Source organism: Atta colombica, unplaced genomic scaffold (assembly GCF_001594045.1).
Source record: "Atta colombica isolate Treedump-2 unplaced genomic scaffold, Acol1.0 scaffold121, whole genome shotgun sequence".
Lineage (NCBI taxonomy): Eukaryota > Metazoa > Arthropoda > Insecta > Hymenoptera > Formicidae > Atta > Atta colombica.
In genome coordinates, this window is record NW_017259208.1 from 1,391,198 (window position 1) to 1,409,319 (window position 18,122).

The 18,122-nt window shown below is 30.1% G+C and overlaps 4 protein-coding genes and 1 pseudogene across 6 annotated transcripts; 2 read left to right on the plus strand and 3 right to left on the minus strand.

Annotated features, from left to right (window-relative positions):
- Nucleotides 1–831: 831 nt before the first annotated feature.
- LOC108694633 (protein TAPT1 homolog) lies at nucleotides 832–4,416 on the minus strand. Its single transcript, XM_018204234.1, has 7 exons — nucleotides 3,989–4,416; nucleotides 2,818–2,972; nucleotides 2,595–2,692; nucleotides 2,182–2,522; nucleotides 1,971–2,068; nucleotides 1,683–1,898; nucleotides 832–1,492 (listed from the first exon to the last, which is right to left on the minus strand). The coding sequence occupies exons 1-7, from the start codon at nucleotides 4,182–4,184 to the stop codon at nucleotides 914–916; spliced, it is 1,683 nt and encodes a 560-aa protein (XP_018059723.1). The 5' UTR covers nucleotides 4,185–4,416; the 3' UTR covers nucleotides 832–913.
- A 689-nt stretch (nucleotides 4,417–5,105) lies between these two features.
- LOC108694656 (coiled-coil domain-containing protein 40) lies at nucleotides 5,106–8,590 on the plus strand. Its single transcript, XM_018204264.1, has 8 exons — nucleotides 5,106–5,333; nucleotides 5,443–6,065; nucleotides 6,242–6,485; nucleotides 6,631–7,041; nucleotides 7,100–7,621; nucleotides 7,703–7,993; nucleotides 8,093–8,251; nucleotides 8,363–8,590. The coding sequence occupies exons 1-8, from the start codon at nucleotides 5,106–5,108 to the stop codon at nucleotides 8,588–8,590; spliced, it is 2,706 nt and encodes a 901-aa protein (XP_018059753.1).
- A 49-nt stretch (nucleotides 8,591–8,639) lies between these two features.
- On the minus strand, nucleotides 8,640–10,813 carry LOC108694643 (uroporphyrinogen decarboxylase). Of its 2 annotated transcripts, none has more exons than XM_018204247.1 (7): nucleotides 10,687–10,813; nucleotides 10,254–10,576; nucleotides 9,985–10,143; nucleotides 9,601–9,762; nucleotides 9,337–9,474; nucleotides 9,072–9,245; nucleotides 8,640–8,890 (listed from the first exon to the last, which is right to left on the minus strand). In XM_018204247.1, the coding sequence occupies exons 2-7, from the start codon at nucleotides 10,548–10,550 to the stop codon at nucleotides 8,750–8,752; spliced, it is 1,071 nt and encodes a 356-aa protein (XP_018059736.1). In that variant the 5' UTR covers nucleotides 10,551–10,576; nucleotides 10,687–10,813; the 3' UTR covers nucleotides 8,640–8,749. The 2 variants fall into 2 exon arrangements, with proteins under 2 accessions (XP_018059736.1, XP_018059737.1); XM_018204248.1 differs by having other exon boundaries at nucleotides 10,254–10,591.
- Nucleotides 10,814–11,886: 1,073 nt separating this feature from the next.
- On the plus strand, nucleotides 11,887–15,322 carry LOC108694639 (MATH and LRR domain-containing protein PFE0570w-like). 2 transcript variants are annotated; one of them, XM_018204242.1, is made up of 9 exons: nucleotides 11,887–11,940; nucleotides 12,335–12,491; nucleotides 12,626–12,829; nucleotides 12,972–13,143; nucleotides 13,224–13,569; nucleotides 13,649–14,095; nucleotides 14,179–14,515; nucleotides 14,659–14,984; nucleotides 15,104–15,322. In XM_018204242.1, exons 1-9 carry the CDS (start codon nucleotides 11,897–11,899, stop codon nucleotides 15,276–15,278), a joined length of 2,208 nt encoding a protein of 735 aa, XP_018059731.1. In that variant the 5' UTR covers nucleotides 11,887–11,896; the 3' UTR covers nucleotides 15,279–15,322. The 2 variants fall into 2 exon arrangements, with proteins under 2 accessions (XP_018059731.1, XP_018059732.1); XM_018204243.1 differs by lacking the exon at nucleotides 11,887–11,940 and adding an exon at nucleotides 12,004–12,099.
- Nucleotides 15,323–16,890: 1,568 nt separating this feature from the next.
- On the minus strand, nucleotides 16,891–17,994 carry LOC108694644 (annotated as a pseudogene).
- Nucleotides 17,995–18,122: the final 128 nt, after the last annotated feature.

The following is an 18,122-nucleotide window of genomic DNA, read 5'->3' on the forward strand; positions in this document are numbered from 1 at the left end:
ACACACGCGCATAGACACGCAGGCGTCGCCGATTGGCACTCGGTATTTCGTACCCTCGTCCATTCAACTTGTTTTGGTGCACGAGAGAGGAGAAGCCATACGCGGATCCGGGACCCGACGAGGACGTCGTTGGTCGTTACTATCGCGCGAATTCGCGTGATACGCGGCTCCTGAAGAGCGGCGGACCGACGTCCTCCACCGCCTCCGCGACGTCCCGCGTCCCATTGGTCCCGTGCTTGTCGGTCGAACGAGAGACCGAGAGATTGCGCGGAGTGGGAGAGAAGAGGACGGAGCGAGAGAAAGGGAGAGAGAAAGAGACAGGGAACGATGGTTGGACGGAGAGAGATTTCGAATTGGAGAGGGAGGCGAAATTATTCGTGCGTCGCGCCACTGCGCGCCACTCGTAAACTCGTCACACGCTCGTCGACAAACTGATGTAGGTATAACGAGAACTCTGGAATCAATTAAATTAATTATATCCTCAATTCTGCTTGCTGTACTGTGAGTAAAAACGCGAACTTCACACTCGATTATCGATAAGATAGAAAAAAAAAGTATGACTATTTACTTTTATGTAACATATCTTATATAACATCTTTTTATAACTCACTTTTTCATAATTCGACATTTTGATGAAATTACGATTAAAAATTATAATAAGAAATTATTGAATATAAAAAAATTGCGAATAAAACGTATTTTATATATAACTTATATGACAGATGTTTAATAAGAAAATTTAATAATAAATGGTAACCAAATTTATTACTCTTACATAAATACCTTAATGTATAAGTATTGCAAAAAAAACCATCCATATAGTATCTGTGCATGTATATATGTACAACAAAATATGTACAATTTATAAATAAAAAAAAAAATCATTACATTTTAATTGCGCTATTAAGATTTGTCATTGTGGAAGAAGGGGTTCGCTTCCTGTCCTTAACACAGTTTTCGTGACGTTCGTGAGTTCGTCAAAATTACACTGAAGTTTTTCACTTTTCTGTGTCTCTTCCGGCTCCAGAAACGCCTCGTTCAAACAGACATTGTTCAAGCTGACGGCGCTATTTGAAAAGATAGCCGTGCCAAGATTTGGATTTTTCATATCGACACTATTGGCACGATTCTTCGACGGAGACTTCGTGGGAACGTCGTCTTTATCAGGTTGCGATGACATTATGTCGCACGCCTTTCCAAGAATGATTAAACTATTCAATATACGAAAAGATACTAATATAAGATAAGCTAATAATAGAAGTATGATGTTAGCGGGTCTTGCGGATGGCGTCAGAGTCGTACATAATACGCGAGCCATGGCGACTCCAAGAGGAAGAGGTATAAAGCCCATTCGCCGCGCAACCAAATCTGAGGGATCCGAGAATGCCGTCTCTCGACGTGTCTGTGCCATGTCATAAGCCAAACTCACGGTATAATCCCTGTAGACGGTCGAAGGTAGCTCGTTGAAACGTGTGATGAACGCATGTTTCACCTTTACAGAAATACAGAGATGATCTTGTGTTTACACAAGATTTGTTAATGGTAAGCAAATGAGAAATTATAAATGATAAAAATGATCCAAATAATTTAATCGTTTAGTGATATAAACAATCCTAGTTCGATGTTTGAGCAAATATCTTTCTCGTTTGCATTCTCCATAATATACAATTTATTTTACAAACCCAATCAACGAGAACTTCTGCTAACAATAACGTCACGCAATCGGGTAACAAGACAGCGAGACGATCGCTATGCCATGCGTATTCTTTCATCGTTTGCAGACTCACTGCAAGAAGCAACATAATCAGATGGAACCTTTCTCTGACGTCGGCGCAAGATAATTGGAACAAGTTGTTCTTGTCAAACTTCTTGAAAACAGAACCCTTCAATTCTACAAACTAAAAGAAGTCCATGTGAAATACTTTATACAAAAAAAAGATGAGTACTTTATTTTTCCTAGCTCAACTTACGTTGTTGGACATCATAATTGTGAGAAGGGCTTTATTACTACTGTTAATTGCCACATTTAACGTCGTCGCTTGAAATAATACTAATATGCTGTGTAACACTTTATGGAAAAGTCAAGGTAAACATATTTTGTTGCGGCTTAAATCTATCTCGATCATGATCAGATTAATCGTAAAGATATATTAATTAAAGGATGAATTAATTAAAGGATACACACATAAGTGATGGCAAACAGGAGATGCGGTAATGTACCGAAATGTTTCGTACGAGTAGAATTCGAACGTGATTGTGGCTCAGTAGCGGTCCAAAGCAGTGCATCAATAGTGTCTTGGCCGAAAGCACTGAAAAGACGATCTCCTACTTCTAGCATATTATAAAATATATATAACTTTATAACTGATTGACTCTTAACTAAATGATACATCATGGAGGTGTCCACCTTCCAGGTTGCTGCCCAGCAACCTACCACTACAATTCCTTTCAATAAATCACATACTTCAGCTGGACTTAAATATCTTTCCGTACTCTTTGCATGATCTTTTTCATTTCTACCCCTAAAAATGAGACCGGTCAACATTTTTAGATAAACAAATATCTTTCACTCTAAATTGATATCTCTTGTATACCTCAGATAGTGTCGTAAAGGTCTTGTAATCACTGCCCACAAAGCCATTGCAAATCTTAGTGGTAAAAATGTATACACAAATAGAAAGGAATCGGCACACTACAATGACAAAACAATAAAATATCTAATATATAATATCAACTCAATTATTCTAACTTATTCAATTATTCTAAGAGATTTTAGTTAGTATTCTATTCTCACGGTAGTTTTATTTGTCGCTGTACCTGAAGGAATCCATACGCCATAAAGTTTTCCACTTCTCTAGGAATTTTCATGAACGAGTAAACTTTTTCCCTTCTTGCGGAAAATCTTTCCTCATCATGCTCTAGCTGATAACCTCTCGTTAATTCTGTTCTCAAAAATTGCATCAACGATACTCCTATAAAAAAAAAGAGTATATTTTTTAAATAAATCAAACATAAATTCAATATTATTTGAATAAACTTTCCCAGATAGCACAAAGAGTTCAAAAGAGTTCAAAAAGAATTCAGTGATATGTCATCAATTCTGAATTTATTTTAGATGCAACAAGAATTCTTTTCAGAAAAAGAATTCTTTTGATATGATATATTACTAAATTCTTTTTGAATTTTTTGTGCTATCTGGGTTTTTGGTGTGAAAAAATTTCTCATATTATTTCGTAATATTTTTAAGAGTTCATTATATTTTATGAAGATTCTTGAACCTTATTTATTTTCTCAAATTTTATAAGTTTTTTCAGAAATTAAAAAATGAAAAATCTTAGAAATCTTACAATAAAACATTTTTGAATTTACATGTATAATGAAGAATTCTAAAAAAGATATGGAAGAATTCTCATTTTTTAAAAATATATTCCAATATAAAAAATCTGAGAAAATTTTGTAAAAAATTATAAATCATATAGAAATTCTAAAAAATTATATGAAGAATAAAAAAAATTGTTCATTAAGGCTAATAACTTAATACTAATTCAATAATTTGTAATTGTTATTATAGCAAAAATTAGTAAGTTAATAATTAATAATACAAAATATTACAAAAAATAAGATTTATAACAAATACAAATATTAAAAACCTGCTCAAAGAAAAAGTTTATAAAGATTATTTTACATTTGTTTCTTCCTTTTCTTCATAGTTTCTCATTTGTAATAAATTTTATAGAAAATTTTATGATCCTTATTTTCGCAGGTGATTAATATCTTATCTCCTAGTGCATATGTTATGTACGCTATTGTATCGCCGATTTTTCTTTTCTCTTGATTTATACATATATTATACATATATTCCATTGTGCTGTACCGATAATTATTATATCTCTAACACACAGATATATCACACAATTTTCCGAGGGACGAACTTAGGACACAAGTCCATTGGAAAATTGTGTTGTGTCAGATGTTGCCGATTACTTACGTTGCTTCTTCTTTTGCGCATCTTGGCTGTCGGATAATTGCGGCCTATAGTGCGTAAGATCCACATTCTCCACGCGCTTGTCGTGACATGACACATGAGTTTTGGACTTGTCAGTATCGTATTGTCGGAATCTGATCGTCCTTTTCTCCGGCCAACTTTGTTCCATATTCTCATCGCTGACACGCGCGTTCTGCATCACTATGCCAACGTTAACCCTCAACGAGCGTCTACACAAAGTTCGATCATTCTATAATCCCGCAACGAGTCTCACGACAATCATAGAAGCATCCCATCTAACGATTGAACCTCGACACCGCGCTGTTCCGGGCGAACTGTCACAACACACCAACACGGAAACTACGGTGAAACGACTGGCAAAGTGGCAATTAACGCGCGTCATATATGACGGTGACAGCGCCGACAATGCTCTATCTGTTAACCACGTAATTCGAATTTCTTTTGATCCATACCGATCTGTCTCGAGCGGCTCTATTAAGTCACGTAAGATCATTTAATACCTCTCTTTTTTACTGATATATTTACAAAATCTTTCCGATATGTTATAAATTATAATTTTCAATAATTCATGTTCTTACATCACATATTGTGGAAAGAGATTATTGGAAGTTTAATTATCAACTATCGATAAATAAAATAAAATTATCTTGCGGGAACTAATATTTTATGAATTTGTAAAATATTTTATCAAACAAATTATTTTATATATTTATTATTTTAATATAGTTTTTACTATTTTATCTTAATATAATTATTATTACGTATCTTAATATGTTCAAAAACTGAGTTTATTTGAATAAAAATTAAAAGATATATGATGTATGTTATCCCTTTTCTTCATAAATGATGATTCTTGATGTCTCACACACATATATGAAATTTATTATGCAATGTTTTTAATTTAAACAAGCCAAACTGTATTAAAACAAGTTCAAATAAGAAAATATTGATTGTATACCATCACAATGATATGTCATATACTCCCTTGACTACGAATTTGATGTGAATCAACAACAATCTGATAAGTCTAAAGCTGTTTCTATATATATGATTAGGATAGAAGCTCTTTATAAAGAATTGTGCGATACGACATTCCACAATGACTACCTTGATTGCAAATAGCACTTCTGATCCTTCTCCTGATACTGCTAATAATATGGAACCGCCAGAGAGTCAAGTCACAAGAAAGTTTTGGATAGATACAAAGTCTTTAAATGTACCAGATGTTATGGATCCAGATGATCCTTTGATGACAAAATTCCAAAATGCTCTACGAGAACATCTTATTCGTATCGACAATAAATTAAATAGTGAAATATTAGAGCTTGTAAGTACCTGAATCCTTATTTTTTTAGACTTAAAGGATTTGTCTGATAAATAAAAAGAAACACAAAAAAAATGTTATTCTTATTAAATATTCATTGCAAATATTTCAGGAGGCTAATATAAAAGTTCTAGAGAAGGAACGTGAAACAGAAGGTTTACAACTGTATTATGCTCAACAGGAAATAGCGCAACAACAAAAGACAATTGAAAAGTATCAAAGCATGATAGCAAATGTAATTTTGCAGCGCGAAGAGAAAGATACACACGTAAAAAATGCCAAAGAGGTTCACAAAAATACCCATATTAAATTATTGGAAGAGAAAAGGAAAGAAGAGAATCTCATGCACGAATTAGAACAGATTACTGATTTGCAAGCACAATTCTCAAAATTGCAAACAGAGCTTGAAAATAGCTTGATTATTTCTAAACAAGTATCAAAAAAAGATAAGATAATTCAACGAGATCTAATTGCTCAAAAACAGCAGAAAGATTGCATAATATATAAACTCATGGAAGAAGTTTGGAAAATTAAAAACGAGATAACCAATTTAGACACGCAACTGCAGTTAAAAAATAAAGAAAAAATTCAAATAAATCAGATGATTACTGATGTTAATATTGATCTAGAAACGTTGCATAAGCAGCATACGAATTTATGCAACACTTGGAATTCTGTTGTGCTGAATATTACTAATCGGAATAAAGTTTATGAGCAACTAAATACAGAGCGTGAGTACGTAATCTCTCGATAATCTTTAAGGATTTGAGTGAATAAAATTGTAATGGGAGATAAAATAAGTTAATATAATAGAATCGTAATTAAATCATATCTATGACTTTAATAGGAAGAAATAACTGTCTTGATAAAGTTTCCTCATTATGAAAGACTGTAACAATGAATTGTTTCAGGAAAATACGTGAATCTTTTAATACGTTACAAACGGAAGTAGATAAGTTAAAGAAAGAAACTTGTAAAGAAACAGAGAACAATGAAAATCTGACCTCATTGCATACACGAATAGAAGACAATATTCTGAATAATATAAAATTGGTGGAAACCGGAAATGATAAACTTAATAATTTGGAATCTGAATTAGTAAAAATAGCAAAATTTAGTGAACAGGAGCAACATGAATTTGATTTAGCTCAAAATGTATTTAGAATATTAATGTATACTTATTGAAAAAAAAAAAAAACATAAAACATTGTTTTAAAATTAAATTACTAATTAAAATATATCTCTAAAAAATTTTATTTTTACACGATTATATATCATTTATAATAGTCTTGTATTTTAGGAATGGCAATATTTGTTACATGAAGAGGAAGAAATAGATAAAAAATTTACAAAATATCTAAATAAGCAAAATGAGTTAGAAAAAAATATATATAGCAAACTAGAAGAAAAAGTTGCGCATAACAAAGCGGCGCAATATTTGAATAAATTATTATTAGATTCTAAAGAGTCAGTACAAGAACAAGAATTGTTATTAGCAGAAACAGAAAATTCATGTAGCAAAAAATTATTGGAATTGGAACAACTTAATTCAAACATAACTTATGAGAAGACGGACTTCGAGGAACTCTTGCAAAATAATAATAAAAAAGAGAAAGAGATAGATGAGATTCAGAAAGAAATCAAGAAGCATGACACAGCAATCGAGAAGGAACAAAGAAAAATTGTCAATGTGAACAAAATTATTGAAGAGGTAAGAACATTAACAAAAATTCTACGCGAATATTTTACATCATTATTCTTTCTTACAGATATTATCGCATAGAGAAAATAGAGAAGTTAATCCTCTTGATATGAAAATAATAACCTTGGAAAAGAATATAGAAGAAATTCAGCAAAATGATCAGAAAGCACAACAATTATGGATTCGCCAAGAAGGATATATGATTACACTGAGTCAACAGAAAGATTTACAATTGCAAGAACATAATCTTTTTAATAAAGAAATTATGATTATGGAGCAAAAAAATTTGAAACTAGAGCATGCTTTGAACATGCTTGATAAAGAAGATTCGAACATGGAGAGAACATTAAATCTTCTGCAACAAAGAATAGTACAAATAAATTCACAATTAGTCATTCAAAAAGGACTGAAAGAGGAATTAGAAGACAAAAATTTTATTAAAAAAATGGAAGGGATACAAGCTCTCGAAGATGCAGAATTAAATCTAATAAAGATGCAAAACGATTTAAAGCAGTTATATGAAGAGAAAGCACTTTTAAAGGATAATCTAGATGCAGTGCAACAAGAAAGCTTATCATGGGAGAAGAAAGTAATATTTTAAAAATCAAATATTATATATTTTTATTTATATCAAGAAAAGTATCACATAATTTTTAATTTATGCTTTTAGGTGAAATTAATGCAAGAAGCGATGAAGAAATTGAAAGATGATCATAGTGATGGTGGCGATATCACAGTGATGAAAAGTGAAATTCATAAAATGGAAATGCGCCTCTTACATTTGCGTAGGGTACAAGAAAAATTGATCCATGATATGGAATTTTGTATTGCACGAAGAGATATTATATTAGATAAAGTTATGAGCAAACTTAAAAGAGATCCTAAAGGACAACATAATCAGAAAGTTATATTTCGTAAACGTCTTGCTGATCAAAAGTTAAAAATAAAACAAATCGTGAAGGTAAATCCTACTTACATTAAATATAGTTTTATATTACTATATTTAATTACATTAAGTAGCTTAATTGATGTAACTTCTCTAATGAAGTGTTTATTATAGGATACAAAAAAGATTGAAAATAGAATATTGGAGCTGGAAAATCAAATAAAGGATGCAGTAGACAAATGCGACGAATCGCAAACAGCATTGAAAGTGATGCAAAATGACATCCCAAATTTGGATCAAGGAATTACACAAATAGAAGCTGTTAAATATCGTGTATGTAATATGAATAATTAATAATTCCTCTTAATTTCATAAGATTCAAAATTACTATTTGTTTAACATTAATGTTATCATAACTAAAAAAAAATCTTCTGTTACATGCAGAATTTGCAGGCATTAATTTTTAAGCAACGAAAAGCTAAAATGCTACAAGACATTAAAAGTGGCCGATACAAAATGCTTTTCAAGAGTGAAGCTACATTAAGTGAAGAATTCCAAAAGGAACAGATTCTTCGTGATTATTTAAAACATGTAATGGAACGAACAAACCAAGATTTCCCTTTATTGAAAATCGATATTCAAAAAATACTTTTGACATTAGAGATATCATAATAAAATTTTACAATTATTAAAAGAATATACAATTATTAAAAGAAAAAGATAAAACAATGCTATGTATTTAATAACAATAATTGTAATTGTTTATAACAATTGCATAGTAAATGCTTTGATTATAAACTATATATAATGTTTTGATTATAAAACATATACTTATGCAGAGTGCATTCCTTTAATAAAAGCCTCCATGGATGAAATCGGAGTATCCGGTAAAATGCCATGTCCCAAATTACCAATATATCGAGTTTTACCAAAATTTGACACCATTTTTTGTGCACGAGCAATGATTTCATCCTAAAGACGATAAATTCAATATCTTTATAATATTTGTGAATATTTCTCAATCAATGATTAGTAGTAATACCGTTACTAATCTAACTTACTTTATTTTTCAGTAATAATTTTGTATAAAAGTCAATATCAAATAATTATATTTAAAATTGAAATTATAATTTTTTAAAAAGAGATAACATACCTGTGAAGAATACATTGCACAAGGATCCATATTCCCTTGTAATGTAACATTAGCACCAAGCTGTTTTCTGGCTTCTATAGGATCTACAGTCCAATCAAGACCTATAACTTCATAACTTTGATCCATCGCAAGAATTTTTAAAGAATTCATAGTTGCGCCTTTTGGAAAAGCAATCTAGATATACGTTTAATATTTATATATAATTTATCTATTTTAATTTTTAAAGTAATTTGCTGGTTAGAAATAGTTATGAAAAACATTTTACCATAGGCACTTCTGGAATATTTGCTTCTTTCAGTTGCTTTCGTACACGTTCGCTAATTTGTTTGAGATATTTAAAAGAATAATTTGTAAATAATGCATCATCCAAATAATTTCCATTGCTTTCAAAAACTTGAAGTAACTTGAAAAAAGGATATAACAGTTATTTCTTTTGAATTATGTCATTATATATTGCATATATACATAATATATTAATATATAAGAGTTCTTCCTTACAAAAGAAAAAATTATACGTTTAATTATATACCTGAGCACCAGCTTTCACTTGCATTACTAAGTAATCCACAATAACATCTGTAATCATCTGTAACAATTTATGAGTATCTTCTGGATACTTATATAACCAGGATCTCGCCTTTGCCATTGTAGAACTGCCTCCTCCTTGAATCATGTAACCCATCAGAGTCCACTGTATATGAAACAAATTAACTATTTTATATTAACATGTAATATATAAATACATTAATATCTCAAGGAGAACAAGAAAATAATGTCAATTTAATGTCATATTGACATCATTTTGATTTTCTTGTCCTCCTTGGGATACAAAAAAATAATTATCTTTGTATCAAAGAAATTTTTAGTACGTTCATACTTTAAATTTTTTTTTGGATAATACTAAAATACTTACAGGAGCTCCAGTAAATCCTATCAATGGCACTCTGCCATTCAACTTGTGTCGAGTTAATGTTATAGCATCTCCAACATACTTCAGAGCTTCATTCACATTTGGTTGTATGAGTCGTGATAAATCATTGGGATCAACTAAAGGCCGAGGTAAAACTGGACCCTAACAGATACTTCTTATTTACATAGAATAAAGAGGCAATAATGAACATGAAGTACATTAATGAATCACTTGATTGTTATGTGAAAATAAATAATTGAAAAAGTGCTTACTACTCCTGGTGCCATCTCAACTTTTAGGCCCATCGCCTGAGGGATCACTAGGATATCTGAGAATATTATACTGGCATCCAGATCGAAACGTTCTATCGGCTGTAAAGTCACTTGACATGCTAATTCAGGAGTTTGACAAACTGTGAAAAAATCGTGCTGAGCTCTGACTTCTTGAAACTCGGGAAGATATCTTCCCGCTTGTCTCATAACCCAAACTGGAATTCTGTCAACCGGCTCCCCACGTGCTGCCTTAAGTATCCGGTCATTTTTCAAAGATGGAAAATTGTGCTCAATCATTCCGATAGTCTTCTCCTTCACGTTTTCTAGAGTTTTTATTTCTGTATAATAAAATAATATTCCTCCATGTTTTTACCTCAAATTCTTTTTTTTCTATTTTAGATTATAATTATAGTAACTCGCAGAAAATACATACAGTACTTAGTTTCAGTTGTTGCGAAGCACACAGTAATACAGTAATTCTTTGCCGATATGTTTGCAATTTCATTCACTGTTTTGTAAATTCAGTACAAAATCTGACGATAAAAACTACCCATGATAGATCTGTTCTTTGTAACTACACTATATTATACTTTCTGCACTTAAAATGAAATAGATATATGATTAGATATTTAGAGAGAAAAAGAAAAAAGATAAATCGAAAAGTCCAATTGCAAAAAATAAATCTATTCCTAGTCATTTAATTTTTTATTTGACGTTATGCAGCACATTTTAATGCAACAGATGTGATTCATGTGACGTAAAAAATTATCCTTCAGATGTAAAAATTTTGTAAATTTCCTAAGGCTACCAATCGCATGAGTTTTTTTGATTTGAACATTTGTTCTTTGTAGCCTTTGCATTTCAAGTAAAACAAATGTACAAAAAATATATTTATTATTTCAACGCAATTAAAAGAGCTGAGATTTTTTTCGGAATACATCGGAAATACATTCGGAATACATTCGGAATATTATAACACGTAAATCTTAGCCAAAGTACAATATACGATCAACTATTACTGTTAGAAAAATTTAGAAGTTATATATCAAATAAAATTATTGAAATTTGAGCGATCTCTATGAATATTATTTATACAAAAGACTTGAATAATTAGAGTATATTAATAATTGGAATTTTTTCAATAAAAAATCGTCAAAGTTGTGAATATGTGAATTGATTAATCGCGAAATAATTGGCGCGTTCATTGGCTGACGCATATATATGGTGGGACAATCAGGTTTTCATTTGTCCGTGTTGACCAATAATGAATGCGCAAGTGTGATTTTTGAGATAAATGACGTGTATTCTAAAGCAAAGCATTTTCTTATATATCTTATATATTTATATCAAATAGTTTAAATCTGCAAAATTAAAAATTGAGCCAAAATTAATCACACTTTAATCACTTTAATTAGAATTTTCGAAATTTTAATTTAATCAATTTCTTAGAAATACAATCTGATAATTATTTTGATAATTTAAATCTTGAATCATTTATATATATTACTAAAATTTCTCTGAATATTTACATAAACACTTATACAACGTATAATATATATATATAAATAACTCGATGACTATTTCTTGTCAATGCTATTTTTGTCTTATTTCATATTTATCAGATTAAATTAAAAGATTGTTAAATGTATATTGCGTCTTGCGTCAATCTAGCTAGTTGGATCTACGGGTAAGAACCAATCATATTTGACTGATTCTCAGCGATTATTCTGAACACGACTGAAAGCAACTATTTATTGTTTGCTGTCTTCTACTGGGAATGTCAAATCAGCTTAATAATTTCTTAATCAAAATTATTCTTGATATATATAAACTGCAAAGGACAAAGGTGACTTGTGTTGCATAAACGAAATCTGGATAGCATCGTGGAATATATAGAATATATAAATTATAGAGATAGATCGTTGAAATATAGCCTAAGATCTGTGCTTGAAATTTGGCTATTTGGCACATATTCAGTAAAATATATTTTCTGCCGTGACTCAGTTGAAGAACTTTCGGATTTCGGTTCACAGTGTTTAATAAATCTTCAAAAAGAACTATAAAAATCTTTGTTTTACAAGACAGACGATGGATGACGTAAATATTAACGAAATATGTCTCGATAACATAAATGTTGATGTAGAAGTGGATGAAAATGAGGACGATTGGATAAAATTAAGTTGGATTATCGATCATAGTAATAATGGTAACAATTTTCAATCATCAGAGACACAAAAGGTGAGTAATTATATTATATAAAGTGATATGATGTAATGATAAATATGATGTAATTAAAATTTGAGTATATAGACACAAGTAATGTTAAAACCGAACTGAATCAACAAGATGCTTAACTTTTTCTATTTTTGAAGGATTCAGATAATGAGATTGCACAAATGAAAGATAATGATAGTAAAGTATCTTGTATAAATACAGAATCAGAAGATATATCCGATGGTATATCAATTATAACGGAAAGTGACACAGATGTTGTTAATACAAATCTCCAAATTTGTCAATTTAATCGTAGGCCATGCAAGTCTCTACAAATACTGGAAGTACAAACAAATAAACAGGTATTGTAGTAATTATATTTAGTTAAAGCTTCTTGCATAAGTATTCTTGCATTATCTAACAATGGAATATAATAAGATTATATTCCAAATATCTTTAATGTTTTTTTTAGATAATAAAGTATAAATCTCTTTTTTATTATAGAAAGATATATGGAACACTCTCATTGCTTATGTATTCGGTATAATTGTCGGTGTGACTCTTAGTTACTTTTTCACAATTTTTAAAACCTGTCCAGTCTCGAATGGAATTGATGTTGAAAGCCTTAAGACTGCAAGTCATAACATTGTTAATACTTGCAAGGAATTAACAGATGGTAAAGATAAACAAAATATTTTAAAAGGTCCAACATCTATTGTAGATTCACTTCATTTACATCATAATTTTTACTTTTAGTGAAAACTATGTTAAATGAAATTAAAGCACATATGCCAACAGATGTAAAAATTACAGAACAAATTTTAACACAATTTATCGAAATTACTGATTCTTCTAATAAAACAAGTAGTAAACCTATCACAATTACTAAGGAATTTTTCAATTCTACTTCATATCCGTTGGATCAACTTCAAAATTCTCTACATGTATTGTCATCCCTGACATTTATTTACGATGATAATAATTCTTTGAAAAATGACATTAATAAGACATTGGATATTGTAAATAATACAAAAACATTTTATGATACATTGACATTACTTGTGAACAACACGCAAGTTGTATTTGATCCTATTATCTTAGAGTAAGTATCAGTAATAAATCGATATTTAATATCTAAATAGTAAATTATTATTGTATATTTAAGTTATTATTATTTGCAGCTATTTGCAGCACAACAGTGATAGAATGCAAATTGCTTCTAAATCACTTCTCACTAATTTAATAAAAAAAGTGAGCAAAGTAATATTAAAAGTATATAATAAATATGCTAAAGAGAGACATAGATTGAGTAAAACATTGTGTCATTTGAAAAGTAAACTATCTGATGATAAACTTTTAAAACAATTGACCGAGAATAATGAGTTGTTTAAAGATCATGATAAATTTTGTTTCTCAAACTATATATCAAAAAATTTGGTTAGCGAAACGACTACAAAAGAAAATACAAAGACAAAAAATGTAAAAGAGCATATAAAAACCGATAATACAGTATTAAACACAAAATATGATAAAAAGTATACTCATAAAATTCATGATAATGATAAAGAAGACGCTTTGAAAAATAAAAAGAAGAAAAGACAAAATACAGACAAATTTAGTACTATGAAGTAAGTATATACTATAAATAATAACATATAATTTGTTTATTATAAATTGCCGTGTAATTATAAACTACTTTATTATATAACAGATTTTTGCGAAATGCCAGAAATGAGATACGTAACACTTCTCAGTTACTTATCTCTAAGGTAATAGAAAATATGAATAAATTAAGACATCAATTGAAAAAGAAATTATACCATTTGAAAAATATACTATACGATAATGAATTCTTAAAACAACTGATTGAGGATAATGAAGAAGATATTAAAGAATCAGTTGAGTATTGCGAAGGAAAGAATGATGACTTACGATCAGATAATAGTTTTGATATTATTTTAGCGCAACTGAAAGATACATGTCCACTTTCCACTAACTATTGTTCAGAATTTAATATTAATATGAGCATATTTGACACCGTACCGACTGTAAGTTGTAAACCTGTTGTATAAAATTTCTCATAATTTTTTGAATTGTAAATGAATAAATAGTATATGTATAAAATAGTAAATATATTTAAAAATTGTATAATATAAAAAATTTCATATGATAAATAATAAATTTGTTTCAGTATAAAACAAAGAATTATAAATATAAATATGATAGCAAGAAAACTGTAATGGATCACGAAAATTCTGTAAAAATTTTGCCTGCCAAAGAAACAAACAGACCAAAGAAAAAAGAATATTTTAAATCAAATGGCCTCACCAAAAATGTCATTAATGATAAAGCAAATTATGAAAAAAAGTATATACCCTCTCAAAATAAAATAAAGAATCACATATCGGAGCATACAGTTAATTATCATATGTCTAAACATTCTTCGTTTGATAGTTGCACAATGAAACAAGATAATCAACACTATATAAATACAAATGAAAGGAATAATAAGGAAAGGTACTAATTTCCAACAAAATACAATTTATATAATATTGCAATCTATTATGAATTCAAATAACTTAATGCACTTATTATAAATAATTATTATTTTTAAAAAGTAATGCTATTTTGTGCAGATCTTATAAGTATAGCAAGCATCGACAACTTGACGATTCGGATTGGTATTTTCGACGAGTTTATTCCCGTAGAAATGCACGAAGACGTGTGAATCAACCTAACGATTCGGATTGGTATTTTCAACGAGTTTATTCCCGTAATGCACGAAGACGTGCGAAAAATATATATCAATAGGATGCCAAATGATTTTAGAAAAATCGACGAATTATAAATTATTAACACAGATATATACAGAGATGTATGGAATATTTTTACATACAAATTTTTGTGTGAAGAAAATATTCCATACAGTATATTCACGTATTCTCAAATATTCCTTGAATATCCAAATGACTTTGTAAATATACAGATAATATTTATTAATATTGACAGTTTTATTCTGTCACATCAAAATATTTATATTAAAAAAAAAGAAATTCTTCTCTAAATAAAAAAAAAATGTTCTTGAAATTTCAAATATCATGCCTCAACAAAGAAAAGAAAATACAAAAAAATTACGTTCAGAGAAAAATATAAAATATGATGAAAGATCTAGTTAATGTGTGATATGATACTTATAGTTTCTGAAATCTTTCTCTTTAAAAAGTAATACTTTTTTAACGCACTATATATGATATAAATATATATATATGATATATATATATTTATATATTTATATGTAATAATAACTTTTTATATAAAAAAATAATAAAATATTTAATGAATGCTTGGAAACTTGATATAATGGATATTCAAGAATATTAGAAGTTCATCTCTTAAATCTTAGAAATCATCTCTAAAATGATTGTGTAGTAACAATATGTACGTGTGTTGCAATGTCAGAATTTGTATTACAATGTGATATGAAAAGGTATGCATTTCGGGTGATTTGGGGAATAAGAATTATTGATTTCATTTTTTTTATATTCAATTTTACTTATTGATCCAAAAATATAGTCAAAATAATTCTGAAAAAATTTAAGATATATTTTAAACAGAAAAAACAACAGTTGAATTTTATCATTATGTTAGCAAATTTCTCTTAATCTGTTTCTTATTAAAATTGTGGCTTTTAACACTAAAGAAAATAAATTGGTTATTTAATAAATTTTGATTTTAGATAGAGAGTTCGTTTCGCAAGCGCATCTTTTAAAAGAAAGATTTGTTTTCAAATATTGATAAAAATAATTAAAGCTATCTGTTTTTAATAAAAATGGATTGAAAGAAAGAAATTCACTGATATGACTCAACAAAATGATAAAAGCAATCATTATATTTTTCTTTAAAATATGCCCCTTTTCCCAAATATTAAAGCCAATATTCATAATCTTTTTTTTTTATATTTAAGATCGTTTTAAATATAGTTTTAAATATATATATATAAATGATCCATTTTTATTTCAAGATTGTTTTAAGTAATGTCTTTAGATGCTAAATAAGACTTAGATGCTAACAATGTGTTCTATAAAAATATTAAGCTAAGAATATTTTAACTATGATTTTCAGATTTATCAGATAAAATTAAATAAAAAGTGGAATTCAGCGTGCTCCCTGCATGCTCCCCAAATCGCCCAAAATGCATATCTCTTTGTTGCGTTTGCCATTAATGAATCTCATTAGTGTAAAAGATTAGAGAGTGACTTATTGCAGATATTAGGATCGAATTTAGTCTCGCGCAAATACGCGCAATTGCGCGCATGAAAGAATTTATACGTGTCATGATAATGATGCTACCAGTTGTCACGTTTCGTGCGAAGCACCGTCTTTGGCTGAAGAGATCACGAACGCAGGGCATTTTCTCGTCTCATCTTGATGTCGGGCAAGGAATGCAATGGTCGCGATTCTTGGGCACGATCTTTGCCCTCCTTTAGTATTCGGGCTCGCAAAATTAAACGAATGCGACCGAAATGCGCCGCTTTGTCGCACATGATCCCGTGCCAAGTCCGAAGGAATCCATGTCGATGTCTATGTCGTCGTCGTCGTGGAATGCGAATCCTCCACGATTACCAGCGAACTTGAACAAATTGTGAAAAGGGCTGGTTGAATCGAAGAATTGAGCAAACATCGCCCTGGGATCGCCGCGGAAGATATACATGGCCTCCTCCGCCTCCGCTAGCCGAAGCACCATCTTTCAGACCCTCCTCGCCGAATTTATCATTAACTTTCTTTCCGATAACACTTTATACATCTCGGTTATTTCCTTGAATTTTCCCTCAGCTTCTGTTTCCGGGGCTTCTGTTTTTGTCAAGATGATATCATAAGGCTAACTTTCTATATGCCTTTTTTATCTCTTCGTTGCTCTCTCCTTTGGCTATGCCAAGTATCTTGTAATAGTCCTTTCCCATCTCCTTGCCTATTTATCTCTATCCCATGATATTTCTCACGTATATGTTTTGCGCAAACACTCCAAGCACGTATGAACGACGTTCGCGACAATTGACAAGAATAATCTCAAATAGATTTAAACTCTCAATGCGCGTACCAAGCTGTACTATGATTATACCAAGTGGTTATCGACGAGAAAACGGCATTCTTGTCTATTTAATAGTTAGAGCATGTTCACACCTTAACAGAAAAGCAGGAAAGCAGCAGTCAATCAGAACTCATGCTAAATTGCTGTGTTGACGATAGGACTCAAGAATACACAAGTTACAATTTTGAACAAACGAAGCTTCTGCTCTCCGAGGAGGTTGTGGATCTCTGGATCCTCTTTTATTACATAATACTATGATCCTTCATAGACTTCATGATAGCTTAGTAAAAAGGCTTCATTTGTTTAAAATTGTAACTTTTTGAGTCGTTAACATAGCGACATAGCACAAAACCAACTGTTGCTTTCTATTCTTTTCTGCTTTCTATTTTTCTGTCAAGGTGTGAACGTGCCCTTAAATTGAATCGCGTCTGTGACAGTTGCCCGTATTTAATAATTTATCATCTCGTGTGGAAGAGTACAAGATATATGTATAGATAAGAGAAGTAAAAAGAGAAAATATACATTTTTATAATAAATGAATATATACTATTTATAGTTATATATAA

Excerpts from the sequence above, each read along its gene's own strand:
- LOC108694633 (XM_018204234.1), bottom strand. The coding sequence starts at position 4,184 with ATGCAGAACGCGCGTGTCAGCGATGAGAATATGGAACAAAGTTGGCCG. Across the intron at positions 2,973-3,988 it reads TGCGCAAAAGAAGAAGCAAC|GAGTATCGTTGATGCAATTT; the intron begins GTAAGTAATCGG and ends TTTTTTTTATAG. Across the intron at positions 2,693-2,817 it reads TGGCGTATGGATTCCTTCAG|TGTGCCGATTCCTTTCTATT; the intron begins GTACAGCGACAA and ends TTGTCATTGTAG.
- LOC108694656 (XM_018204264.1), top strand. The coding sequence starts at position 5,106 with ATGACTACCTTGATTGCAAATAGCACTTCTGATCCTTCTCCTGATACT. Across the intron at positions 6,486-6,630 it reads AATTTGATTTAGCTCAAAAT|GAATGGCAATATTTGTTACA; the intron begins GTATTTAGAATA and ends CTTGTATTTTAG. Across the intron at positions 8,252-8,362 it reads TAGAAGCTGTTAAATATCGT|AATTTGCAGGCATTAATTTT; the intron begins GTATGTAATATG and ends TGTTACATGCAG.
- LOC108694643 (XM_018204247.1), bottom strand. The coding sequence starts at position 10,550 with ATGATTGAGCACAATTTTCCATCTTTGAAAAATGACCGGATACTTAAG. Across the intron at positions 9,763-9,984 it reads TAGGATTTACTGGAGCTCCT|TGGACTCTGATGGGTTACAT; the intron begins GTAAGTATTTTA and ends TTTCATATACAG. Across the intron at positions 8,891-9,071 it reads GTGCAATGTATTCTTCACAG|GATGAAATCATTGCTCGTGC; the intron begins GTATGTTATCTC and ends TATCGTCTTTAG.
- LOC108694639 (XM_018204242.1), top strand. The coding sequence starts at position 11,897 with ATGTATATTGCGTCTTGCGTCAATCTAGCTAGTTGGATCTACGG. Across the intron at positions 12,830-12,971 it reads AAGTACAAACAAATAAACAG|AAAGATATATGGAACACTCT; the intron begins GTATTGTAGTAA and ends TTTTTATTATAG. Across the intron at positions 13,144-13,223 it reads TTGCAAGGAATTAACAGATG|TGAAAACTATGTTAAATGAA; the intron begins GTAAAGATAAAC and ends TTTTACTTTTAG.